The sequence below is a fragment of the Plecotus auritus genome (genome assembly GCF_963455305.1).
Source record: "Plecotus auritus genome assembly, chromosome: 9".
Classification (NCBI taxonomy): domain Eukaryota; kingdom Metazoa; phylum Chordata; class Mammalia; order Chiroptera; family Vespertilionidae; genus Plecotus; species Plecotus auritus.
In genome coordinates, this window is record NC_137783.1 from 17,708,517 (window position 1) to 17,736,194 (window position 27,678).

Sequence of the window (27,678 nt, forward strand, 5' to 3'; positions counted from 1 at the left end):
CAGCCTCGCGACGCCAGCCAGCCTCAACTTCGGAGGCCCGCCACCGTATTCACACGTGCGGAGCCCCGGTACAGCCCAAGCACCGGCAGCTCTTCCGGAAGTGTGGGTGGGCTCAATGCCCTACTTCCGTTACTATGAGGGGTCCTGGCACTGTGAAGGGGGAGGAGATTTAGAGACAGGAAGCGGAAGACCGGGACTTCGAGCCATAGCCAATCGAGGAGTCGCTGAGGTCCGTGGAACGGGTGCGGGGGAGACGACTTCTTCCGGCGGGCGGAGGGGTAGCTTCGTACGTTGAAGGACACAGACTGCGGAATTCGTGCTTTTTAGCAAGGTAGGTGTGGAGAGGAACCTGGGCTCGGCCCTCGCGCTTCGGCTTGGCGGCGGCCTAGGGTCCGACCATTCCTAGTCCGGGAACGCTGCGAGGTCTTCGCTTTGAGGGGCGAGAGCGGTGGGGGAATGGAAAAGGAGTTTGAGATCACGAGGCTTGGCGAGATCGCGAGGGGTCCGACGTTGGCTGGGCAGCCTCGGGGAGAGGCCAACAGACGCTACCAAGAGCTCCCGAAGGCCCTTAGATTGCATGTTTCCGTTGAGAAAAATGAGGCCCGCAGCGAATGGAGTCCCCCAAGGTCACACGGTGACGTACTATTTGGATGAGAACTTGAGCTTCTGACCCCACCTCTGGCCGAATTAATTTCTTTTCCTATGGGCATACTTGTGTCCACTGAGCTGTGCTAAGGAGGCTTGCCAGCCAGATCTCCGTTAGCTGCGCCGCAGCCTTTGTCAGAGCGAGTGGGGCCCGGCCCTTGCAGTTCTCCAGGGTTAGATTTAGACTCCCGGATGTTCCATTAGCGGGAAGGCCTTTCCTAGGAGGTGACGGAACAGAGCATTGTAAACGCCTTGAAGTGCGGGAGTTTGGTTCTGGTACTTGAGCGGCTCTCGCTCATCTTTGCTTTGCTTCGTGATCTCACCATCCCAGGTAGGTGTGCAGTCAGAGGAAAATATGAGTATGGAAAAACAGAAAGTAGCTAGGGCAGTTAATCACCGTGGGCCTTTTCCGAAATGCTAATTTTACAGGTGAAGCGAGAGAGGCATGGAAGGATTAATTATACTTGATAGCTCTATTCCCCAGTTAATTACAAACAGAAAGGAAGACTAGACCTTCCCCACAGACTGCCATTTAACAAATAGTACCATTATTCTTGCGTAATTTTCTATTCGTTAATATGTCTTTCTAAACTTAAGTATTACTCGGAAGGAAAGCAAATTTCAGTTCAATTATTCCACAAAGGTTTCTGACCTTTGCCCACAAGTAACCAGCAGTTTGGGCAAAGGTCAGAAACCTTTGTGGAATTATTTATAAGAGTGTTTCCAGGCTTTGCTCCCATTATTTATCTCACCAGCAACATCCCATTTTCCCCTCTCTGCTCCATCTTAGCCTCTCAAGAGTCTTCCTTTAAAACCCAGACCAAATTGCAGTTCCTATATCATGCTGTCCAGTCGGAATTAGTCCTCTGTGGACTATCACAAACGTCAGACTTCGTCCCATATTATGTACAGGGAATTTTAAAGCACCTTAAATTGTTCCAGTTGCACACCACATCCTCCTAAAATCTTTTGTTAGGCACAGGTAGTGGGGCTTATCCTATCTAATAAAAGAGCAATATGCAAATTAACCATCACTCCGCTACACCCACAAGCCACGCCCACCAGCCAATCAGGAGCGAATATGCAAATAAACCCACCCAAGATGGCTAAGGCCACAGAGAGCAGGAGGGAGGTTTGGGTTTCCCAGGCAATGGAGGAAGCTAAGCTTTCCACCTGCCCTTGCCGGCCTAGGCCTCCACTCAAGCCCTCAAAGTTTCAATGATAGAAGATACATAAACCCAAACAGAAATGGCGGCAGCCACGGAGCTGGAAAGAGCAGGAGGCTAGGGTTGCCCGCGGCGATGGAGGAAGCCAAGCTTTCCACACACCTGGCTGGCCCAGGCCTCGCTTAAGGCTACAAAGTTTCAATTATAGAAAATACATAAATTCCAACAGAAATGGCTGCGGCCACAGAGGGAGCAGAAGGCTTGGATCCACTCCAGGCTACAAAGTTTCAATTGTAGAAGATAAATAAACCCCAGATACCAGGGCCTCTGCTTGGGTCACCAGGGGGCGTGGCCGGTCTGTAAACCACCACAGGCCCCTCGCCCAGGCCACCCCACGCCCCAAGGGAACCCCCACCCTGATCCAGGACACCCTTCAGGGCAAACCAGCTGGCCCCCACCCATGCACCAGGCCTCTATCCTATCTAATAAAAGAGTAATATGCAGATTGACCATCACTCCAACACAAGATGGCTGCCCCCATGTGGTCAAAGATCCTGCCCACATGTGGACACAAGATGGCCACCACAAGATGGCCAGCAGGGGAGGGCAGTTGGGAGGGACCAGGCCTGCAAGGGAGGGCAGTTGGGGGCGATCAAGCCTGCAGGGGAGGGCAGTTAGGGGTGACTAAGCCAGCAGAGGAGGGAAGTTGGGGGCAACCAGGCCTGCAGGGAAAGGCAGTTGGGAGGGATCCAGGCCTGCAGGGGAGAGCAGTTAGGGGAAAACAGGCTGGCAGGGGAGCAGTTAGGCATCAATCAGGCTGGCAGGGGAGTGGTTAGGGGGTGATCAGGCTGGTAGGCAGAAGCAGTTAGGGGCAATCAGGAAAGCAGGCAGGCGAGCAGTTGGGAGCCAGCAGTCCTGGATTGTGAGAGGGATGTCCGACTGCCTGTTTAAGGGCAGTCGGACATCCCTTGAGGGGTCCCAGATTGGAGAGGGTGCAGGCTGGGCTGAGGGACACCTCCCTCCCATGCACAAATTCCGTGCACCGGGCCTCTAGTCAGTTAATAATTTGACAAAGTCAAGTCCTTGTTTTTGGTAGGGTTTCTCCTGGAAACCTGCTTGATACTGTAAGAATTAAAAATATATATATAAGGTGAATGTGGTGGGGGTGGGGAGGAAGTATGCCTTTAACAAGTTTAGCAAAATGAAACAGTTAATATAAAAGCTTCACCATAAAGATTTCTTTTAATGGAGATGTTCCTACTTGTGCTGGACAAGCCAAGGCCACTGAGGAGTCCTTCATTGCTCTAAGAACGTTCTTTTTATTTTATTTATTTTTATTTTGTTGTTAATTCTCACCTCGGGATATTTTCCCTTTGGTTTTTTTAGAGAGAGTAGAAGGGAGGGGGAGAGAGAGAGAGAAACATCGATGTGAGACACATCCATTGGTTGCCTCCCCACACACCCCACCCAGAGCCAGGGATCAAGCCTGCAACCACGGTACGTGCCCTTGACTGGAATCGAATCCAGGACCCTTCAGTCTTGAGGGCTGACACTGTCCACTGAGCCAAAGGGGCTAGGGCTCCAAGAACATTCTTGAAACAATTCAAAATTAAGGTCATTTGTCCAAAATTTTCATTGCCAATTCTGTGCACGAGAATGCCTCTGAAGGCCTTTAAATGGTAAACAGAAGCGTGCCAGTTTCCATAGCAATGACTTCCTCACAGATGTCTCCCTCTTCCATTTCATCAAGAGCCAGCTATATCACTGCCACTGCCTACCAATCTCGACCGGACCTCGACCGGCTCGTCTATGTTGCCAATCGACTCGGCGTGGCGTCGGTCGTGGTAGATAGGTGGTCATACATACGAATTTTCAAGTGTTGTTCTGGTGACCTTTGAATGTGCCTTTGCTATTTTTATTATAAGAGAAATAGGTGTATTTGTAAAATACGTGGGTGCTATAGATACAACTCCTAAAAGTTTGCTATATATTTTTCCATTGTTTCCTGATACTGCAGTGTTTTTCAAACTTTAACATACATCAGAAACACCTAGAAGTCTTATTAAAATAGATTGCTGGCCCCCAGAATTTCTGATTCAATAGGCTTGAGGTGTAGGGCCTGACAATTTACTTTTCTAACAAGTTTCCCAGTGATGTTGATGCTGCTGGCCTATGGATCAGACTTTGAGAATCATTGATGTGCTCTATAATACAATATTCAGAAGTAGGATTTTTTTTTAAACTTACCTGGGGACATATTTGCATGTTAGTATGTAAGTAAATAAAGATCTACACATTGTATTTCCTCCAATGGAAACCATCAGTTATCAATTTCTTGTAGGTGGACTTTTAGTTTTTCCAGTTTACTTTCATAAACAGTATTTCTGTCACCATCCTTCATCCATGTAGCATGTTTCCACTTCGTAATATTTCTATAAGGGTAAATTCCTAGAGAACAAATGAACCAGCTAGATAAAAGGGTATACTAATTTTATAATTTAATAGATATTGCAAAAATGCACTTTAGGAAGTTGTACCAGTTTACACTCTAGGTAACAAAAGAAAATGTTTATTTCCCAACAATCTTATTACTGCTTATTATCATAATTTTATCTTTGCTAGTCTGCTAAATATGGTTTCATTTTACATTTCTTTGATCTTAAGGTTGATTCTCTTTTTATGTTTTGCCCTTTTGTTCTTTTTATTTTTATTTTTTAATATATTTTTATTGATTTCGGAGAGGGAGCAGAGAGAGAGAGAAACATCAATGATGAGAGGGAATCATTGATTGGCTGCCTCCTACACGCCCTCTGTTGGGGACCAAGCCCGCAACCCAGCATGTGCCTTGGACCAGAATCGAACCCAGAACCCTTCAGTCCACAGGCTGACTGTTCTATCCACTGAGCCAAACTGGCTAGGGCTGTTCTTTTTATTTCCTTGACCTAAGATGATTAAAATATTTGCCCATGTTTTCTAACAGGATTTTTTTGTTTCCCCCTTTTTTTTTTTAATCCTCACCCAAGGATATATTTATTGATTTTGGAGAGAGGAAGGGGGAGAGAGAGAAAGAAAGAGCAAACATCGATGGATATATGGGGGAGAGATCGATCGGTTGCCTCCCTTATGCATCCCAACCTGGAACCAAACCCACAACCTTTGTTTTACAGGACTATGCCAATGCTCCAACGAACTAGCCACCGGGCCAAGGCTTGGTTTTCACTATTTACATTTAAATCTTTTATCTGTTTTGGTGTAAGGAATAAGGATTCCAGCTTCCCTACCACCATCAGCTACTATGTATCAACTCCATTGAGTAAATGATTTCTTAAATTATTTATAAGAAAAATTGTAAAGGAAGGGTTCCAAGTTGAGCTGTTTAGTTGGTGGTTACCCTTCTGAGAAACTGAAAAGTTTCACAAGGTCTAACTTTTGACTAATTTTAAAACATTAATTTTTTTAAAACTGATTAATTCGAACTACATTGTACCATGGTATAGATAGAGCCAGAATAGAAAACATCAAGCAATATTGCTGTAGACTTAGAGACTGTTCTTTTCCTATGCCCAGTGATTTGACATATATTCTGGAGTGTTGTGTAAAAGCAACCAAAGTAAAGTTCTTCCAAAAGTTTCTCTTACCAGCAAGGCTTTTTTCACCATCTTTGCTAATACTATGTTGGGCAAGACATACATAAAAATTTACAATATTTATATGCAGTGACTTTTCAGATTTTTAAACTAAAAAAATGTATTTTTAAAATTGAATCCAAACCAATTTATTGTTGCCTTCTTTCTTTTTTTTTTTTTTTAAAGATTGAAATCATGGCAGGTCCAGAAGCTGATGCCCAATTCCAGTTCACTGGTATCAAAAAATATTTCAACTCTTATACTATCACAGGTAGAATGAATGTAAGTATTAAAGATACCTTTAAGCACTTATATTTTAGAATTATATAAGTGTGACAGTATATCCTCTTTACTTCTTCCGTTCTTTTTCAGTGTGTAATAGCCACATATGGAAGCATTGCTTTGCTGGTTTTATACTTCAAGTTAAAGTCCAAAAAAACTCCAGCTGTGAAAGCAACATGAAAAGTAAGGAGTTGACATTTAAAAGTTTATAATTTAGCCATTTTGATGTTACAGTATTTTTCCCTGGCTATAAAAGTAAGTCATTGTCATGCTGCAAAATTTATTACATACAAGAAAAAAATAGAGAAAAATATTACTCATGTCCCATTACCCTGACAATTTTAGTTGCCATTTTGGTTTAGCTCTTTTTTGTATATTTTATTTGGTTTCCATTGGCTATGACTACAGATTGAAGGAGGGTAGGTTTATAAATGTCTTATAACAGGTATGTTCTCTATAATTTGATGCATAAGTGCTGTGGGTATATGATTTATTTTACAGAGGAAATGTGTCTCCTGTTAGATTTAGTTTTAATATAAATAACATTACAATCAACACTTTTGAGCATGAAGTCTATATCTATGATTGTTTCTTAGGCTGAAGTTTGTTTCCCAAAGAGTTCTGGGGCACCCTGCTTTGTAAGAGTTGTCTCTCTTGCCCCAGCCAAAGCTGAATAATACTAGTTTGGGGGTTTTGTTAATTTGATGAGTAAAAATAATCTGGTGGTGTTTTTTTTATGAAGCTGTGCATTTTTTTGTATTTGCTTACCATTTGTATTTTTCTTAACATTCTTTTTCATGTGCTTTTCTCATTTAAATATTGGGACTTTTGTGAAGACCTTATTTCTCTCATATAAACTCATTATGTAATAATTATTAACCAGCCTTTTAAATCAGTTGTAAATATATGATTTTTTTTTTGCTAGTGTGCTAGTTTTAAGGTGTCCTTTAAATCATTTTTTATTTTTCAATTAAAGTTGACATATATAATATTATATTAGTTTCAGGCATATACCCCAGGGATTAGACATTATATAACTTACTAAGTGATCGTCCTAGGAATCTCATACCTATATGACACTATACATAGTGATTAGAATATACTTCCTATGCAGTACTCTGCATCCCCGTGACTATTCTGTAACAACCAGTTTGTACCTCTAATCCCTTCACCTTTTTCATCCCTCTCCCATCTGGCAAACATCAAAATGTTCTCCATATCTATGAGTCTGTTTCTGTTCTGCTTTTTTATTTTGTTTTTGAGATTCAGTCATTGATATGTATTTATTGCCATTTTATTGTTCATATTTTTTGTTTTTATTGTTCATATTTTTTATCTTTTTTAAAATTTCTTACAGAGGACTCTTTAACATATTATATAATACTGATTCTGGTTTGTTGGTGAGGAACTACGTGAGCTTTTTCTTGCTGGAAAGCTCTTTATATGTCCTTTAATTCTAAATGATAGAGTAATCTTGGTTGTAGGTTCTTGCTTTTCATCAATTTGAATATTTCTCTTTGTTTTTTTTTTGTGTGTGGGGTTTTTTGTTGTTGTTAATCCTCACCCGAGGATATTTTCCCATTGATTTTTAGGGAGATTGGAAGAGAGAGGGAAAGACAGAGAGAAACATCGATGTTAGAGAAACACATCGATTGGTTGCCTCCGACCAGGGCCAGGGCCCTAGGAGCCTGCAACCAAGGTAAGTGCCCATGACCTGGATTGAACCTGGGACCCTTTGGTCTGCAGGCTGACGCTCTATCCACTGAGCCAAACTAGCTAGGGCTGAATATTTCTTGCCAGTCCCTTCCAACCTGCAAAGTTTCTGTTGAGAAATCAGCTGAGCTCCCTTGTAGGTAACTACTTTTCTCTTGCTACTTTTAAGATTCTCTCTTTGTCTTTAACCTTTTGTATTTTAATTATGATGTGTCTTGGTGTGGGCCTCTTTGGGTTCATCTTGTTTGGGACTCTCTGCACTTCCTGGACTTGTATGTGTATTTCCTTCACCAGGTTAGGGAAGTTTTCTGTCATTATTTTTTCAAATAGGTTTTCAATCTCTTGTTCTCTTTCTTCCTGTGGCACCCCAATGATGTGAATGTTGGTACACTTGAAGTTGTCCCAGAGGCTCCTTATAATGTCATTTTTTTGGATTCTACTTTATTTTTGCTGTTCTGATTGCATGTTTTTTGCTTCCTTATATTCCAAATCACTGATTTAATTCTTGGTTTCATCTGCTCTACTGGAACTACTTGTAAATTACTCATTTCAGTTCATTTAGCCTTCATTTCTGACTGGTACTTTTTTTCAAATATGTTTTTTATTGACTCTCAGAGGGGAAAGGAGAGGAAGACAGAGATAGAAACATCAATGATGAGAGAGAATCATTGATCAGCTGCCTCCTGCATGCCCCACACTGGGGATCAAGCTCACAACCCCAGCATGTGCCTGACTGGGAATCGAACCATGACCTCCTGGTTCATAGGTCGACAACCACTGAGCCATGCCGGCCAGGCTCTTGAATGGTTCTTTTTAATGGTTTCCATGCCCTTTTTAATGCTGTTGAAGTTCTGAGTTCATTGAACATTGTTACAACCAGTATTTTGAACTCTGCATCTAATAGATTGCTTGTCTCCATTTTGTTATTTTTCTGGAGTTTTGTTCTTTTCTTTCATTTGGGACACATTTGTCTTCTGATATTGGCAGCTTCTTTGTATTTCTATGAATTAGGTAGAGCTGTTTCATAGAGAGGCCTTATGTGCTAGGTGGCACAGTCTCCCCGATCACCCAAGCTGGGCACTCCAGATGCACCCGCATGTGGACTATGTACACCTTCCTGTTGTAGTTGAGCCTTCATTGCTGTTGGCACATCAATGGGAGGGACCCTGCAGCCCAATTGTCTGCAAGGACTGGCTGCAACTACCAACCACCATGGAGGATCAGCTCTGCTGGGACCTGCCCCACAGAGTAAGACTTACTTCAGTGGGGCTCTAGTTCCCACTGAGTCTGCCTCTTTTTTTTTTTTTAATATATTTTTATTGACTTCAGAGGGAGAGGGAGAGATAGATAGAAACATCAATGGTGAGAATCATTGATCAGCTGCCTCCTGCATACTCCCTATTGGGGATTGAGCCCGCATGTGCCCTTGACGGGAATCGAACCTGGGACCCTTCAGTCCACAGGCCAATGCTCTATCTACTGAGCCAAAACAAATAGGGCTGAGTCTGCCTCTTGTGTTGCTTGTGAAAGTGGTTGGGTGGTGCTTCATCATAGTCTGAAGCTGTCCATTGGATGTGCTAAGTCTGGGGTCTTCAGAGAGATGCAGGCCAAGGTCAGTCACTGCCTGTGTTCTGACTGCCACCTGTTTCCTTGCCTGGGGCCACCTGGCATGAGTTGCAAAGCAGTCTGCAAATGGCTGTTTGTGTTGGTCTTGGAGGTGCCCAGGTGAGACCAACCTGCAAACCAGGGCTGGCTACTACTAGTGCCAGGCTTGGGGCCATTTAGAGAGAGGTACAGGGCACAGTGAGGCCAGATGCTGCTCATTTGAGATTTTTTAGCCATTCATAGGGAAAGACCCTGGAAACAGCTTTGGTGGGCCTTGTAGTTGGGTAGGGCAGGTCTTGGGGAATCACCAGGGCAAGGCAAACAGTGTGAACCAGGTTGATGGAGACTCAGATATGGTCCCCGTCTGCTGACTTGGTTGGCAGAGGGCTCAGAAAAGGAACAATGGCCTCTGCCAGCAGAAAGTTGCCTCCCAGCTCTCACCTGATCCCAACAATTCATTTCCTCCCCTTTTGTCCCTGGCGTCTTTCAAGCTGCTGTCCTAGTACTGGAGTTCTGAGGGAGTCAGGGTAAATCCATGTGCAGGCCCTTTAAGAACAACTGCTTGCCCTAGCCTATTAGTTCAATGGTTAGAGCGTTGGCTGGTGGACTATAGGGTGGCAGGTTTGATTCTGGTCAAGGGTATGTACCTTGGTTGTAGGCTCCATCCCTGGGCCTGATTGGGGCACATGGAGAAAGCAACCAATCAATGTCTGTCTGTCTCTGTCTCTGTCTCTGTCTCTGTCTCTGTCTCTCTCTCTCACATTGATGTTTCTCTCTACTCCTCCTTTCCACTCTCTAAAAATCAGTGGAAAAAATATCAAGTGAGGATTAAAAAAAGAGGAACTGTTCTTAATTCCTTAGTTGTAAGACTTTCATTTAGCTAGTTTTCAGATGGTTGTTCTGTAGTTTAGTTGTAATTTTGATGTGGTTGGTTTCAAGTTTTTATATAAGCAGTTCTATCTTTTCCTTAAATCCCCTTAGACTTCATTTGCTCCCAACCCCCATTTCTATGCTTGAGTGAATAAATATTTGTGTTGGCAGTAAATGTGCAAAAAACCCCAAATCCAGATCTTTATCCAATGTAGCTTCCCACCGATTCCTTCTGCTCTTAAGAGCTTTTCCAATCCTTAGGAGACTGAATATCCCAGAATGCAAATGTAGTATTTTACTCAATTTTCCAGATTAGGTACCTCCTAACTCTGGGAGGGTAGTTGTAGCCCCATTATACAAATGGAGAAGTTGTCTCAGATATTAAATAACAGATACATAATAGATAACATACCTGTTTTCTACTGTTTAAAATGTTACTTTATATACTTGACTTTGCCAATAGCATACTTTTAGGATCATACTGAATAGTTGGCAGCTCTTTTGTTAAAGGCGGAGTGTTTGGTTAAATTGTATTAAGCTGAGATAAACCTTAACTTTGGTAGTTAGACTCCTTTGAGAGTTTGATGTCAATTTGCATTCAATTTCAAGGGGTTCATGGATAGTCCTATACTGATAATTTGCTGAATGTCTTAAAAGTAGAATTGAACATGATTGTGTCTAAACTATTTTTGCTTTGTTTATAGGATTATAAACTGTACCTCATCTGTTAATTTCCCATGCCTGGAGAAGCTAATGTCAACTCATCATGTGATACTCAATTTGTACAATAAATTATGAACCTGGAAAAGCTGGTTGTCTTTATTTACAAGATATCAAAAATATAAAAACTGTACAAAATGCAAAAAAGGCAAAAACTGGCAGTGACTTGGTCTGAATTTTAGTTTCCCAAAGCAAGGCTCAGTACTGGAGGTAAGCAACTGAAATGTCTGTCTGACTTCAAGTGTACAAGGTTGTGTATAGCCATTTTAGCTGAAGTAGAACATGAAAGCTAAATTTCTTCACCTAATTTCTAGAGTGGGTACACTCAGCATCTAACGGGTGTAAATTCAGATGTCAGTGGGTAGCTGTACTTCATCTAAATCTTAGAAATGAATTGTAGTTCACCCTACCCAGTTACATACATTCCACTAGTCATGGGCTATGCAAAAACGTTAGATCATTTAACATAGTACTTGAGTGCCATACAGTAACTACATTTTTACAGCAGAAACAACATGCTCATAGAATTCTTCAGCTAAAATTCAAGATGGTATTATATTACTCGATTTGAATCTTGAAGCAGGATGAATTGTTGAAATCAATTGGGAGTTTTTCTAAACATAATAAATTAAGATAGCGTTTGAACAGAAAATGCATAGTTTCCACACATTCCAAAGCACCATAAATGTCCCCTCCACAAACATAATACCTCTTATTCAACTAACGGAAATTAGTTAAATGCAGTTGCTATAGAAACGTGGAACTCTCCTGTTCAGATTTTCCAAGCAGCATACTTCCAGATTCATATAGACAAAACATTCTTTGTAGCTTAAATATTAATCACTGAGGTATTTGCTTTTAGTCTCCCTTTTTCAAACAGTAGCTTCCAAAGGTCTTTAATACCGATGGTTTATTGCGGACTATAAGCTCCTGCAGCTAGAACCAAGTTTCTTCGAGTAAAATGGAGATGTACAACTGGTGTTGATTTGGTCATATACGTTCCCAACAGTAATTCCTGTGAATTCTCAGGTAAATTTATATGCCCAGTGGCTGTAGTAAAGTCATCAGTCTCTAAATCTTCAAATGCTTTGACAGCATCCCATAACCGGACTGTATTATCCATTGAACCTAAGGGAAAGTCAAAGGAAACCATTTAGTAGCATCTACCATATTTAGCTTCTGACATTTTGCCAAGTACACTTTATGTATTTGCTGTAGATTTCTGGTGGAAAATCTAAACCTGATTAACAACTCTATTCCTTCTAAAGGAGCATTTCAAGCAGTAGTTTAATGTGAGAGGTCAATATACATGTAGAGTGATACTCTGGAATCATGGCTAAGGAGAAGCAAAGCCTAAAACAGCAGGACTTAATTTTGCAATTGTCAACACTCATTGTTTCCTGTTCACACACCATTTACCCTTTACCACAAAGCCGTTTCAAATCATTTACCTGATGCCAAAATTTCACCATCTCTACTAAACCTAAGTGAACAGACTGTATCGGTGTGGCCTTTTAATTCTCCAACCATCAAACCATGTCCAATATCCCAAAGGAGTACTCTGCCATCTGTTGCTCCTGTGGCCAGGAATCTCCCATTGGGAGAAAATGTCAAGGAATGAATTGGTCCCTAGAAAAGAAGTTCATGGGAAGAATCAATAGTAGGGCTAAAAATATTTAAGAAAATAAGACAAAGAATTTTTAGTGTAGTGGTATGAATAGTATCTTTAGAATATATGTATCATTGGTTTGTTTTTAAAATATTTTTCTCAAAAGCAACCTTGTGTGCTGGAATAATGAAGTGTACATAAAAATACCTTGTGTCCAGTGAAGATCCTTACACAGTTCCCATTCAAGACATCCCAGAGCCGCACAGTTCTGTCTGCAGAGCCCGTAGCAACATAATTAGAATTTGGGTGGAATCTGGTACAATTTACATCAGCAAGATGGCCAGCAAATATCCTTAAAGGCTGATAGTGGTCTGTGGCCCAGAGCCTTTTTAAAAATTTATTAAAAGCAAAAGATGATAATTAGTAGTTAACTACAAAATGCCACAATTATCCAAAGTAAATACCCATGTGAAATGTTAGTTCCAAATGAGTCCCTCTCACCTGAAGGAAAGAAGGAATGATTTGAGACTAAATAGCATTATTAAGAAAAAGGAAGTTGATCTGGTACAAACATTTTATAATTCTTGAGTTCTCTTCCTGCTCCCCCTGCACCCTTCTATCCCATCCAGCTCCTAGTCTAACCCATAGGAAAGTTTTAGCCACCACATAGTTTCTAACCTGAGCTACTTCATCCTGAACTTTTCAGGAGATGACAGGGAAACAGGTGCTACAGTAGTAATGAAAGACAAGGTTAAACAGCTAATTTTTAAAAAGAGAAAAAAAATATATTTAAAAAAACACCTAAATAAAAAGGTTGTAAACAGCTGATGAGAGGCAGGGAAGGTGTGTTAATAAGCTAACTTGAGGAAGAAAAAGGACTTAAAACTCTTCATATAGATATAATTATAGACATAGTAATACTCTTCCCAAATTCATTTTCAAATAAGGAGCTATAAATGCTGACATTCTCAAAAAGTTGATCCTGAATAATAAAAGTGAAAGTGAGTTTGGCTGGAGTTTGTAATTCCCAACAAGAAACCATTCTGTTCTTGAATAAACCCAGTTATAAGACCATAATGTACTTACCGAGCTACTCGGTCATGGCCCCCTGATACAAAATAATATCCATATGGAGAAAACTGTGTGTCCCAAACTGGATAGTTGTGTCCTTTATATCCCACCAAGCAAGTAAATGTTTGAAGACTCCACAATCTAACAGTTCCATCCTCTGAAGAGGAAAGCAGGTAGTTCCTGAGAGAAGAGAATATATTTGATTCCCAGAATAACTTTCAGTTACCTGTTCTGTACATTTTAATATCTATATATTTATATATATAAAAGGCTAATATGCAAAGTGTCCCCACAGGAGTTCGACTGGGAGTTCTATTGCTATGATGTGCGCTGGAAGGCCCCGGCCAGCAGCTGGGGAAGGGAGTCCCCAGCTGGCAGCCAGAAGGCCCCAATCGGCCCTGATCATCAGCCAGGCCTAGGGACCCTACCCGTGCACGAATTTCGTGCACCGGACCTCTGTTATTAAATATGCTGACATACTGCGTCTTACTTCTGATTTATACATGGTATTCACAGTAGATCTAAGTAGAAAGTACTAAACAAACTAATGTTAGCTGTGATATTCTACATCTGAGCACCTATGAAATGAGATTTTTAAAAAACTCAGTTTGTGATTTTAAAATGAAAATGCTATTTTCCTATCCTGTATGAGTTTTAAAAGAATATAAAAGGAATTATCTTTTTGACATACACAAAGGCAAATACACAAACACTGTAGGCATGTGAGTAATAATCTACCTTTTTTAGGGATAAATACAAAAGCTGACCTATTCCAAGTATTATGGTTTTCGCTGAAATCAAGCTTCCCTCAAGTAAAAATGTATCATCCTGCCGAAACCGGTTTGGCTCAGTGGATAGAGCGTCGGCCTGCGGACTGAAGGGTCCCGGGTTCGATTCCGGTCAAGGGCATGTACCTTGGTTGCGGGCACATCCCCAGTGGGAGGTGTGCAGGAGGCAGCTGATCGATGTTTCTCTCTCATCGATGTTTCTAGCTCTCTATCCCTCTCCCTTCCTCTCTGTAAAATATCAATAAAATATATTTTAAAAAAAAAATGTATCATCCTGCTAAACCCTATCAAACAACAAAAACCTCATTCTCAAAGGCTCATAAAGATGAAAATCTTGATGGATTGATTAAAAGCTAATATCTATCCAAGTAAGATACAGATGGTATGAATACAACATACCCTTCCTTCCCCCATTTCTACGGAATGTCAGATCATGAAAAATAAGCAAATACCTATTTATGGGTTACAAATTTTCTTTTCAGTATTCTCTTGGTTTTTTTTATTGTACAAAGATAAATCTTCAATTAAGAGCTAATAAGCCTTTAATTTCAGGAATCTTATAAATTTAGAGATGATGGAAGACAGCATTAGCCACAAACCCAAAGTAGGAACCCAAAGCAGCAATTCAAATTAAGTGTTATACTAAACTAAAACTAATTTTTAAAACCAGCAAACCCTGAATCTATAAATTTGGGTATACATTAAGTTGCTATCTTTTACAGCCAAGATGAATTAGCAAATGGCAAAATCTAAAAGATAATGATTGACAGGCAACCATAAGATTTTTCTAACAGAAAATTTCCTAACATTTGTATGTTTCCAGTAAACTTTTATATAAATTCAATATAATACAGCAGTACTTAATTTTTACTGTTTATACTTTACCTATCTGGACTGAAGCTGGCTCCATAGACAGGCCCACTGTGACCATACAAAATCTTTAATTCACTTGCTGTTTTCTCATCCATGATTCTTTCTAAGACATCATCTGATTCTTTGTCTATGAGGCTAAGATCTGAAATGATCCAGAAATACTGATTTTTAAAAGTACATTCATTAAAATATTTTAAGGCAATCACTTCATAGTTCAGAACAAGAACATTTGAACAGTTCTAGCATACCACCCACTGTGCTAATGCCTCTAAATTAGGTGATACTATTGTGTATAGCAGAGGAAACTGAAGTTCAGAACAGTTAATAATTTGCCAGAGTGCACACAGCTATATATTCAATGTTGGACCTAGGAATGAAACTCAAGTTATCCACTATATCACAATGTTTCTCAAAGATGAAAACTATGGAAAAATTATTAAAAATGTATTACCCTGTTTAATAGGATAGCAAGGAAGAAACTCTTTAAAATGAAGTCCTGATTTTTTTTTAATTCACAAATAATCATAAAATGTTGGATTTTTAACCTTAAGTTTTCTAGCACATTCCCCTTATTCTACAAAGGAAAAAACTGAGGCCCAGAGAAATTAAACCAGTCTAGTACTCCAGTCTCCTGATTGCCACTCCAATGCACTTATCACTATTGGGGATGTTAGCATTTTGAGTTAATGTAAAATCAAGTGAAAGTCAGCTGAGATCACAATCTCTGGTATATATTCCATGGGAATCAAGACTGGTGTAAATTAACGAAGAGTTCACAACCTGACAGGTCATTCAGTTACCTGCTGCTTGTTTAACACTACGAAGCTTTTTGGGAGTCACAGACCACACTCTGACAGTTGAATCTGCAAAACCTCCAGCAATCAAACTAGAATCATCAGTGACATCCACTGCAGTAAGGCCCTGCCAAGGAAAAAAAAAGCTTTATATTAAACAATACTGTTTTAGGGAGAAGAAAATTACAATCACATCTTAGAGAATAAATAGTGATAGCTATTGCCCTGGCCAGTGTGGCAGGTGGTTGTGCATCATCCTGTACACTGAAAGGTTACTATTTCGATTCCTGGTCAGGCTTCTGCCCAGGTTTCGGGCTCAATCCCCAGTAAGGGGACTGCAGAAGGCAGCCAGTCAATGTTTCATTCTCACACTGATGTTTCTCTTCCTAAAAATCAATTTTAAAATATTTAAAAAATAATAATAGCTATTTTTGTCATATAAAGGATCATTTGATATTTCATTCTCATATGAAACCAACTGTTTGAAATCACTTACTTTTAGAGCATGCCATCATTTACCCCTTTTTGCCCTCCAACTTTGGTGTATGATATAAAGCAAATGTTAATCATTTTTTCACTTTACTAAATATATCCTCAGCAGCCTACTATAAAGAATCTCTATAGAGACATATGAAATTCTTAATAAAAAACACTAAGTTTACATAAGTACTTAAATTCAATAGAGATGAACTAGTTTCCTCTTCCTGAAAGGCTAGCAGAATTCTGATCAGTGAAACCAGGGGCACATGTACACAGGATTCTTGTACCTACAAGTTGCTGAAGTTCTTTTAAACATTGCCTTCTATCTATTCCTAGCAATGTCCTACTCTCCTTTTTTTTTTTTTTTTTTTTAAATATATTTTACTGATTTTTTACAGAGAGGAAGGAAGAGGGATAGAGAGCTAGAAACATCAATGAGAGAGAAACATCGATCAGCTGCCTCCTGCACACCCCCCACTGGGGATGTGCCCGCAACCAAGCCACATGCCCCCGACCGGAATCGAACCTGGGACCCTTCAGTCCGCAGGCCGATGCTCTATCCACTGAGCCAAACCGGTTTTGGCTACTCTCCTTTCTTAATAGGTGTCTTTAAACTGTATTTATATCAAGAATTTAAATAAAACTCCATTTTAATGAACACATTTCATTTAATAGTATATTACCATTTTTACATGATTTTCCAGGAAGAAATTGCCCTATTATTTACCAACCTGGTAAGCATTGAGGAATGTATAGAAACAAATGGAAGGTAAACAGTCTGGCCCAAGGCGCACCCGTTTGGTGGTTTCTTTCATATTCATTATCTTATCCAACTTATCTGAATCTTTCAACTCAGGAAGCGGGATTCTATGAAAGGAAAACAGACTGAAAATTACTCTATTAAGAAACTAGAACCCTGTAAAGCATATCAACTTATACTTTCACACATGTTCCTGAGGTTTTTTCCTCACCTGTTTTGAGGTGGAGCATTGGGATCCTGTTTTTTGCTTTTGGATCCAATACTATCTTTTTTAGGCTTCTTCTTTTTAGGTTTTCCTTCTTCATTTTCTCCTTCTTCATCCTCATCATCCAAAGGCACTTCAATTTCTGGCTCTTTTAATAAACCAAAAAATACCTACAAACCAAAAGAGCCAACATTTTTAAAATTATTTTTTTGTTCATTAATATATCCTTTTCATATCTTGACAGGATGAATCACAACTACAAATATAGTAATTTATACCCTGAAGCAGATTCTGTACTTATCAACCCAATAGCCAATTTCCCGAACTTCTTCCTTACTAACAAAACCCTGACTTTGTTGGAGCAGCAATATGATCAGTTAAATAATTTCTGTTCCTGGGCTCCCATGCAGCTAGGAATGGCCATATAATGTCATTCTGGCCAACAAATATGCACACAAATATGCAGAGTAGAGTTTTAGAAAAAAATACTATTTTCCTGATAAAAAAAGGGAGAGATTCAGCAGGATTATGCCTTTTGTCCTCCCCCTCTACCTTCCTGGAATGCAGCTGCAAGGCTGGAGCTCCAATAGCCATCTGTGAGCACAAAGAAGAGAGTTACATTTTAAAGATGGTGAAGAAGAAACTAGGAGCCAGGGTCCTTAATGGTGCTGTGGAGCCCTCATGCCAGCCCAGGAGGGCTTTCCTCTGCAATATCAATTTATGTGAGAGAAAAACCCTTAATTGTTTCAGCCTCTACAGTCAGGGTTCTGTTAAATGCAACCATTCCCCAATCTCACAAAACTTAGTATATAGTGTAAAATAAATCCCAAACTAGCTGTAAGAAAAATGTGTAGATGGAAATGCTACAGTTTTTCATAATCTGTATTATATAGTTCTTAGGTTTATTCCCATACCTTTGATTTGTTTGCCTCTCGTTTAGCCTCTCCTGCCAAACTTCCCACCATCGCATCTATCTGTTGCTTACTACGCGGCATCCCATCAAAGATGTCAATGTAGAGGTGCTCCTGAACTATGTTCCATATCTGATTGTTCTGTTTCTCCTGAAGATGCCTCTTCAAGAGTTGGTACGAGTCACGGGAAATACGCAGAACAAATTTACTTGTTCGAAAATCCAACATGGTCTCATTCCCTTTCATGTGTTCCTTTTTGGTAAGACTAGATAATACTCGTAGGTCATCTTGGTAATAACATTCCTGATCTCCATGGAACCTGTTTCAGTGATTTTAAAAAGTCATTTTTCAATGTAATCATTAAGGGATCTGCCTCTCCCCCATATATTTATAAACATACCAGAATATATTCAACGTGTCTGAATAATCCTGGACTAAGCTGTAGGATCAGAAGTGACTTATTTCAAAATTACATTTCAGTTTCTGAATTCATCCTAAAAATTACTAATTTAACTCTCTAATGAAATGTATCATACTGTAAACATTTTAAGAGAATTTGAAATAAATAACAAGTGAATGAAAGATAAGATATCCACCATTGGTAGATAAGTCTATTCTGAATACCACCATTGGTAGACATTTAAAAACGTTAGAATCTTTGCTTTACTAAATTTTATTAAATTTTATGTTCTCTTAAAAACCCACTTTAAAAAAATTCTTTATGAAAAATTTCCAACATATACAGATGTAGAAGTTATAATATAATGAAATCAATGTACCTATCATCCAGCCTCTCCACAATAATCAATGAATGGCTTTCTCTAAAACCCACCATTTTTAATGATTTCTTATATTCTTATTACCAAACATATTTGTTAAACATCAGTACACTTTAATAATATGACTAAAGAACAAATGATGTCAAAGAATGAGCACTTCCATTTACTCACCATTACCAAAGGCAATTAAATAAAGCTTATAGCCTTGGTAACAATTAGTAAATTTAAATGTATTTTTGTTTATACAAATCTTAATTTTCCTACTAAAGTAAAATTAAAGAACATATATTTGGCATTCACTAAGCAGCAAGCAATGCAAAAACATTTAGAAAACAATGATTAAACATAAGGTATCATGACCCTAGCTCTGATAGGCACATATTCAAAAGATTCCTAAACTGTTACCTGTGATACCCTATTATGACTCATCAAGACATGAACTAAGGGTTCTAAGATTTGAATGAAATTAGAAATCTCAACCTCTTAGTGGTTGTATCAGTCACTGTTCATAACCTCATCTGAGCATTGGATCCAGGGAAGGGCTGAGATTGTTGTAACAAGGAGACAGGGAGTACCCTATGATATTCCAGCTTCCTATGTGAGATTGCTATACCACGAGAAAGGAAGAAGTTTATTGATGACAATACTGTAAGAAAAATGAGCTTAGGGTAGAAGTCCTATCACCATCAGCCTTACTTAATTGTTTTTCCTAAAAAAACTGAACTACGAGCAGTTGCTTTATGTCTTCTACTAGATTAATGAATGAATATAATAGCATAGAATCCAAGAGTCCCGAGTTGTATTATTTCTCTATTACCACTACCTGTGTTATCTAACAGGTCCTGGCTTGTAGGTCTATTGCTTGTACTAAAGAGCTCTCGTTCAAACTTTTGAGCATTGCCTCCTTTTTTTCTTTTTTTTTCTTTTTCTAAATGAAAACCTTTAGAAGATTTCAGTCAGGCTGCAGGATTCTCATATCACTGCCTCCTTCTTTTCTTTGGCTTCTATAACTCAACACTCTCCTGGTTTTCTTCCTACTTCTCTGGCCTCTCCTTTTATCTCTTCTACTTGTCATCTCTTCTACTTCTTTTATAGTTCTTCTACTCCCAATGTCAGAGATCCTCAAGGCCCCGACCTAGCCCTCTCACTGACTTATTTCATATCTCTCCCAGACAATCTCATCCATATCCATCAATATTACACAAATTCCAATTTATGATTCTAGTCCCTACCTCTCCTCTAAGCTCTAAAGGCTTATATATCATCTACCCATCAACTTGACATCTCTTAAAAAGTCAAAGGCATAGTCAAATCTGAACTCAAGACTTTTCCACAACCTGACAAACCCTTGCAGGGTATTCTCTATCTCAGTGAAGGGAACGCCTATCCGGCTGGGGGAGCCAGAAACCTAGGGGTTATCAATAATACCTTCATCTCCTTCACCTCCATATCCAATCCATCACCAAGTGCCTCACCAATATGTCCCTTTCACCAATACTACTATACCCTAGCCCAGTAGTCAGCAAACTGCAGCTCACGAGCCACATGCGGCTCTTTGGCCCCTTGAGTGTGGCTCTTCCACAAAATACCATGTACGGGCGCGCACGTACAGTGTGATTGAAACTTCATGGCCCATGCGCAGAAGTCGGTTTTCAGCCTAGGCGAGTCTATTTTGAATAAGTGGCGTTAGAACACTCAAGGGGCCAAAGAGCCGCATGTGGCTCGCGAGCCGCGGTTTGTCGACCACTGCCCTAGCCCAGTGTTTCTCCACAAGTGTGCTACTGGCACTTGGGACAGAACAATTTTCTGCTAAGTGGGACTACCTGCACATATTAGAACATTTGGTATCCCTAAGTCACCTGCTCCTCCCCCCTAGTCATTATGACCACCCAAAATACCTCCACACATTTTCCCAGTTGAAAAACACTACAATAACCTCCAAAACTGGTCAATCTATAGACACTCTGTACCCCCACCATCTGTTTTCCCCAATGCATAAAGGTCCTTTCAAAATGCAAATCTAATAATGACATGATCCTTCAATGACTTCTTTAGCAGAGATGCCTCACTGTCTCCAAATATCCATTTTTCTTTCTCCCTCCACAATAGAACTCCTGAATAGAACACATGTTGACTGAGCATAGTGACACCTAGGTAAACAGCAAGCACATTTCCTACCTCTCTTGTAGATAGGTATGACTGTTGAACAAATGACATAAAAAAAGGAAGAAATGCGATTGCTTGGAACCATCTTGTGCCACAGGTGCAAGCTGCATGACAGGAATGGCAGAGCAACAAGATTTAAGAATGCCCGGATCCTTGCTGATCAAGGACTCCATGCCAGCCCTAGACTGCCTAACTTCATAAGAGAAAGAAATAAGCTTTTATCATATTTAAGCCTCTATTTTGTTTGGGTTTTCAGTCACTCTCAATCTAATCTAATCCTAACCTAGCTTCCTGTTCTCTTGGCATATTTTATTTATGCCATTATGTTCAAGTTTTCAGTGAATCTCAGCCAAATCAACTTCTATACAATACAATCCCCTACTGCTCTTAGAATAAACAAAGATCTTCAACCTGGCCCAAGAACCTGCCTATTCCAGCCCGTAACCAACTGTCCAGTTTCATGTTGTACCACTCACCACTCCATACTCCTCTCTAGCCACACTGCCCTTCTTTCATCTGTGTACCTACAATGATATCTACTGCCACAGAGCTTAGCTTTCACACATGCTTTTCCCTTCCCTTCATCTGGTTAACTCCTATCCAATCTTCAATCTTACCTCTGGGAGCATTACTTCCTCTGGGAGCCTTCCATGACTTTCCTAACTAGATCAAACCCCCCTATTTTAGGTTGTCATAGCACCAGGTACCTCTCCTTCATAAAATACTTTTTGAATTGCAATCTAACATTTACCAGTAAGTAGTCACAGATGAGTATATATATTACATATATATGTACACACACACACACACACACACACACACGGTATATATATATATATTATAAAAATCACATACTTCTCAAAGAATGATTTTGCTTCATTCTCATGTTGATTGTAGACTAGTTCCAAGTACATGTGCACAAACAGAGGATAAAAGAGTTGGGATAACTCTGCCCGATGGCAGTCCAAGGAACATTCAATGAAGTGTTTCAGTCCACTGTAGTATTCTTCATACATTGTGGGGTCTCCTTGTTGGTTGTAAGCTGACAGCACAGCACTGACATCTGGCTGGTCTTCCACAGCTACACTTCCAACTGTTTAAAAAAAAAAAAAATACAGCTTTCAAGAAAATAACCTAATATATACCAAATGACTAGGACTATTTGGCTAAGGTCCAGAGGTGACTAATGTTTATCTCTCTCCTCTCACACTCTTTCCCCCAACACAATCACATAATCTTTTAATGGGATTTTTTCTTTGTTTCAGTCACTTACCCAAAAATCCTTCAGCTTGTTCATATCTTAAAACAAAATTTTCTTTCTTTTTTTTTTTTTTGAGAATACATATATTAAAGCTGGGGACAGTGAAGGAAGGGCTTCGACAGAAGCAGCAACAGGAGAGAGCCTAGGCCAGGCTTCTTTGGCTTACTGAAGAGTGAGAGAAAAGGGGGCCTTGGGGACAGGTTCAGGGGGTTAGCCCTGGATAAGCTGCCACTGCCCATTGCTCCCCTGGTTGCAAGTCTCATGAAGACCCTTAGGAGAATTTAGGAGATGCATGCCTATGGGGGAAGAAGAGGGGAAGGGGAAAGGGAAAGGCATGGGTGTGGTCCTAGAAGAGTGTACCAAAACAAAATTTCAGTACTCTAACTTTCTTTGTAACATCCTATCCTGTGTTAGCTTCATATGTATACATCTCTCACTCCTGTAAGCATTTTAAGGGTGGGAAGGACATGCCTTATTTATATTTCCAAAAGATATACCTAAAGCAATTTCCAGAACCACCACTTCAAGGCAGAAAACATGAGTATTTATTTATAATACTGGAGGCCTGGTGCACGAAATTTGTGTACGGGGGGGGGGGGGGGTGTCCCTCAGCCTGGCCTGCACCCTCTCCAATCCGGGACCCCTCAGGGGATATCCAACTGCCTCTCGCAATCCGGGACCACTAGTTCCTTACCACTCACCTGCCTGCCTGCCTGATCGCCCCTAACTGCTCCCCTACCGGCCTGATCACCCCTAACTGCTCCCCTGCTGGCCTGATCGCCCGTAACCACCTCTGCCTTGCTCCTCACCGGGACCCAGGATTCCCTCCTCCAGCCGGTCGCAGGCACCCAGGACCCGGGCCGGCTTCGCCTGGGCTGGCCACAGCCGCAGAGGACCGTGGGCAGGAGGCTTTGCCCAGGCCGCAGCTGCAGCTGCAGGTGCCTGGGACCGCAGGGCGGGCGGCTTGTCCCTCTCCTGGGCCACAGCCTGGCTGGTCCCCATTCCTCTCTCCCCAGTGTTGACTGTCTGAGCCTTTATGCATGACCGTGTGAGGGCGGGAGGACCATTTGCATATTAGTTCTTTATTATTTAGGATAGCAATACCAAGTAATGATACATGTGTCAATTGAATTAGAGTTCGTTGGAAATTTTTAAGTTGCAGTTAAAGTACTGTTATGCTGTTTACTGCACAAATGATATAGATTCTTTTGGTTACTCTAATGGCCTTTTCTTTTCCTCCATACTGGTTGGTTTCTGAGTAATGATCTAAAATATAGGTCAAGTTTCTGAAGAGATGAGAGATTGTAACAAAATGACCAACAACATAATTCACCCATCAGATAGTTCATTCACAAAATTTAGCGTTCAGAAAAAATTCCTCTCATTCATATTTTTGCACATTTCTATTTATGGATTACAATGCTATGTATTCATACTTCACTTCTGGCAATGCTGCAAAGATTAGGTCTCACGAATAGAGATTAATTTGGCTAGAAGCTCTGCAATGGATAATTTAATTCAACAAACATTTATTATTGGCTCCAGATCACTTTCGAGACCTTATATTGCATGCATATGAGGTTTACTGCAAGAACTTTGTAAAAGCAGTTGCTGGGAAAAGGAAGGGGGTCCTCAGGTGTCAGGAGTGGATATCTAGGCATAAACTTTTCAATGCCAGTCATTTTACATATATTATAGCTGAGCCTCCCAATCACCCACTGAATAGAGAGGGGCACTCAACCTTAGGAAGAGTAACTATATCAGCATCACACAAGTAAAGCAGCAGAGGCACAATCTGAACCCAGTCTGTCCAATGCCTATTCCTAAATGAGTGGTTCTCAAACTTTGCCATACATCAATACCCCTTGGAAGAGTTTACTCAAAAAATGCAGATTCCCAGATCCACTCAGTCTGAATCTGCATTCCCCAAAAGACTTAAAACTCGTGGTACTTAACCTATATTTTGAAGAAACACTGACTACACTGTGTTCCATCGCTCCCTGACTGTGTAGTTCGGAGCAAATCCCTCGGCTTTTCTGTCTGTTTAACTCATCTCTGAGGCAGAGATAATGCATACCTTTACCGTGGAACTGTGGGAATTAAGATACAGAACCTAAATATTTATGGTACCTAACGTGTGCTAGTATAGAACTGTACAAATATTGTCAGTGTTTATGCAGACCTGCCTAAGGCTCAAGAGCCCAAATAAGAGGAAAAGGACCAAAAACCTGAAGGTCCCCGCTCCCGGCGCCCACCTTCCCCATACGTCCCCCGGCTCAACAGCCCTCAGCCTCTGGGTGGAACTGACAGCTCCACCGAGAGGGTTTGACTGCGCAGCCGGCGCACTAGAGAAAGGGGCGGGCATGTGGCCCTAGAGGCGGGCCCAGGAAATTCAAAACAAGCCCGCAGAGGTGCAGGCCCGCCAACCTCGGCGTTCCCGGCTAGCTCCCCTCCGTGCCGGCGCTGCGTCCCGGGACCCGGCGGCTCACCTTTCCCCGGAGCCGCTGGACATGTCGCTGAGCCCGAGACGGCGGCAGCGCCCAAAGCGCCGGTGCCCGGAGGGTCGGGGGCCGCAGGGCCGGGAGCCGAGGCGGTGACCCGGCTGAGAAGCGCGCTGGCCGCCTCAGCGCCCGCGCCGTCCGCCTCTCCCGGCGCGCTGCAGCCCGCCGCTGCCTCCTCCAGCAGCCGGGCCTCACGGCGCAGCGCCTCTTCGGCCTCGCGAAGGTTGCTCTGCCGTAGAAACTGCAGCACGGCCAGCAGAGTCTGTCGGTCGTGGGGAGCGCCGGCCTCCGGAGCAGCGGCGGGCACCGGGGCCGCCCCCGCCGGGGCAACGGCAGAGACAGCCACCGAAGGTTTGGGGGTCCCACCATCCCCGCTGGCTGACGACGCCGCCGCAGCGTTCCCGCCGCCACCATTGGGACCGTTATTGGTGGTGCCGCCGCCACCCTCGCCAGCGCCGTCCCCCGCTTGAGGAGGTAGCAGCGTCGGCGGTCCCTCAGCCTCTAACTTGACCGCCACCTCCGTCTGCTCCTCCGCCAGCGCCGCCATCTTGCGGCTGAGCCACCTTGTGCCGTCAAGTGTGAGTGAGTTTTCGCCACATGGAGGGCGGGGAGAAGCATTTTACGACACCTTCGGAGGGCAATTTACGGCAGTAGGTGGGGCGAGAAAGCGGGGGTAGAGGAATTGGAGCGATAGCAACTTTCAAAAAGTGAGTGACGGAGAGGCAGGAAGTTGGAGTTGGCGACCGCCTATTGCATTTGCCTGAAAATAATTACCATTTATTGCAGACCAGCTATATTCAGGCATAGTAGTGGATGGTTTACATTATATGACCTTTAATTGGGCAATTTTGCAAGGTACTATTATTCTCACTTTACATATGGCTCAACTGAGACCCAAAGAAGTTACATAACTTGCTGAAGTCACGCAAGAAGAAAGTGAAAGTGTCAATTTTCGAATCCAGGTCTTTAACGCAAAAGCATATACCATTTGCCAGAGGGAAGCTTCTGAGATACTGGTAAATGTTTTATATTTTTATCTGGGTGGTGGTTACTTTTTTTTATTCTTCCCGTTTTTACTTCAGTAAAAAGCTGCACACCTAAATAAGCTTTGTAAACTTGATAGCACATGATATATTTCAATAAAAAGTTTTAAGTATCTAAATTTAAAACTGTGATTGTGAAATGTGTACCTTCTGTATTCGTGTTATGTTATTCATTGTTCAAATTGTAAAATTTCTACAATTGTAAGTTTTAATATAGTATATGCCATTTTGCAGTGTGCGTCTCTAGGTTATAAAACCCTGCTGCATATTTTATCTCATTTGAATCTCACAACTCTGTGGGATAGGTGCAAACAAGAAAGGTGAACCTGAGCCCTAGCTGGTTGGGCTCAATGGGTAAGAACATCTGCCTGCGGACTGAAGGGTCCCAGGTTTGATTCCGATCAGGGGCACATGCGTGGGCTATGGGCTCGATCCCCAGTAGGGGGCGTGCAGGAGTCAGCCAATCGATGATTCTTTCTCATCATTGATGTTTGTCTCTCTCCCTTCCTCTCTGAAATCAATATATATATAAAGTGAACCTGAGACATTGGGAAGATTTAGCACAATTATTCAGGTTATTGGTTTTGAGGTCTTACTAGCTTCCTTTGACCCTGATTACCAGCTGAATCACCTAGCGCAAGTTACTTACCTTACCCCAGTTGCCCAATTTCTAAAATAAAGACAATAATAGTACCTCAGAAAGTTGCCTGAGGATTAAAAGAGATAATGTGTATATGATACCTAACACATAATAAATAGCTAGCTATTAGTTTTTTTTACTTTATCTTAAAATGTTTTCTGTAAATGTTAAAGTCCAATCATGATGTTGATGGTGATTTCAAGACTGAAATAGAAAACTAATCTAATTAGATATGCAAAGTAAGATTATGAAACATGGGGTGTGGGGTGGGAGGAATTAAGCAAGAATTGATTAGCATTTACTTAGCACTGACCAAGAGAGAAAGAACCTGAATCTGATGGTACATACTTACGAGATGGAGAGAATTCATCCTTTTCCTCAGAATCATTCAACTAATTTTTCTGATTCAGTATTCACTAGTTGAAAATTGGTAATTGATTGAGTACTTAGATGAGCGATGCCATGAATAATAAGCCCGGATGTGATTTCTATTCCCTGGGAAGATGTTTTCCTCCATTATGAATAGTAAATTAACATTCTGATGCATACATTAGTCTCTCGAATCAGGCCCTGGAAACTGGGTCCACCTGTACAACTTGAAGCCCAGACACGACTCACAGCTACCCACTTTCTGCAGGACCCACCTTTGACCTGACTCTGTCTTAGAGTCTGAGTTGAGACTTCAGCTGAGGTTACTTACTCCAAGTAGAGTGGTTTTTCTATTACACTGCAATAGAGGTAAGTGTATTGAATGCCTGCAAGGCCCACTATTAATTTTTTATTCTCTTTTACCCTTCCTTTCTGACCTCTACTTCCATTCTACACTCTTCTTGGGATGCTTTAAGAGTGTCAATCTGGCCCTAGCTGTTTTGGCTCAGTGGATAGAGCATCAGCCTGCAGACTGAAAGGTCCCAGGTTCAATTCTGGTCAAAGATACATGTCTGGGTTGCAGGCTTGATCCCCAGTAGGGGGCATACAGGAGGCAGCCGATCAATGATTTTCTCTCATCATTGATGTTTCTATCTCTCTCTCCCTTCCCCTTTCTCTCTTAAATCAATAAAAATATATTTTTTTAAAAAAGAGTGTCAATCTGTATTTTGTTCCTTCATAGAAGGGTTACTCTTTCTCTCTGGATGTTTCTCTTTCTCTTTGATGTTCTTTCATTTCACT

At 41.2% G+C, this 27,678-nt stretch overlaps 3 protein-coding genes across 6 annotated transcripts in view; 1 reads left to right on the top strand and 2 right to left on the bottom strand.

Annotated features, from left to right (window-relative positions):
• The window catches only part of PDCD11 (programmed cell death 11), a 39,431-nt gene extending 38,818 nt beyond the window's left edge, over positions 1 to 613 (bottom strand). The window contains exon 1 of the mRNA XM_080687118.1: positions 1 to 613. The gene's annotated coding sequence lies outside the window, so the exon portion shown is untranslated.
• ATP5MK (ATP synthase membrane subunit k) lies at positions 203 to 10,715 on the top strand. Its single transcript, XM_080687123.1, has 4 exons — positions 203 to 331; positions 5,624 to 5,719; positions 5,810 to 5,902; positions 10,612 to 10,715. The coding sequence occupies exons 2-3, from the start codon at positions 5,633 to 5,635 to the stop codon at positions 5,897 to 5,899; spliced, it is 177 nt and encodes a 58-aa protein (XP_080543249.1). The 5' UTR covers positions 203 to 331; positions 5,624 to 5,632; the 3' UTR covers positions 5,900 to 5,902; positions 10,612 to 10,715.
• TAF5 (TATA-box binding protein associated factor 5) lies at positions 10,702 to 25,393 on the bottom strand. 4 transcript variants are annotated; one of them, XM_080687122.1, is made up of 11 exons: positions 24,814 to 25,393; positions 21,919 to 22,156; positions 18,122 to 18,437; positions 17,214 to 17,377; positions 16,974 to 17,109; positions 15,769 to 15,889; positions 14,981 to 15,110; positions 13,323 to 13,487; positions 12,444 to 12,508; positions 12,079 to 12,256; positions 10,702 to 11,755 (listed from the first exon to the last, which is right to left on the bottom strand). In XM_080687122.1, the coding sequence occupies exons 1-10, from the start codon at positions 25,370 to 25,372 to the stop codon at positions 12,111 to 12,113; spliced, it is 2,040 nt and encodes a 679-aa protein (XP_080543248.1). In that variant the 5' UTR covers positions 25,373 to 25,393; the 3' UTR covers positions 10,702 to 11,755; positions 12,079 to 12,110. The 4 variants fall into 4 exon arrangements, with proteins under 4 accessions (XP_080543248.1, XP_080543246.1, XP_080543247.1 ...); XM_080687120.1 differs by having other exon boundaries at positions 12,444 to 12,621; XM_080687121.1 differs by having other exon boundaries at positions 16,974 to 17,127.
• Positions 25,394 to 27,678: the final 2,285 nt, after the last annotated feature.

Excerpts from the sequence above, each read along its gene's own strand:
- ATP5MK (XM_080687123.1), top strand. The coding sequence starts at position 5,633 with ATGGCAGGTCCAGAAGCTGATGCCCAATTCCAGTTCACTGGTATCAAA. Across the intron at positions 5,720-5,809 it reads CTATCACAGGTAGAATGAAT|TGTGTAATAGCCACATATGG; the intron begins GTAAGTATTAAA and ends GTTCTTTTTCAG.
- TAF5 (XM_080687119.1), bottom strand. The coding sequence starts at position 25,372 with ATGGCGGCGCTGGCGGAGGAGCAGACGGAGGTGGCGGTCAAGTTAGAG. Across the intron at positions 15,111-15,768 it reads TAGTGTTAAACAAGCAGCAG|ATCTTAGCCTCATAGACAAA; the intron begins GTAACTGAATGA and ends GGATCATTTCAG. Across the intron at positions 13,488-14,980 it reads GCCAGCTTCAGTCCAGATAG|GAACTACCTGCTTTCCTCTT; the intron begins GTAAAGTATAAA and ends CTCTTCTCTCAG.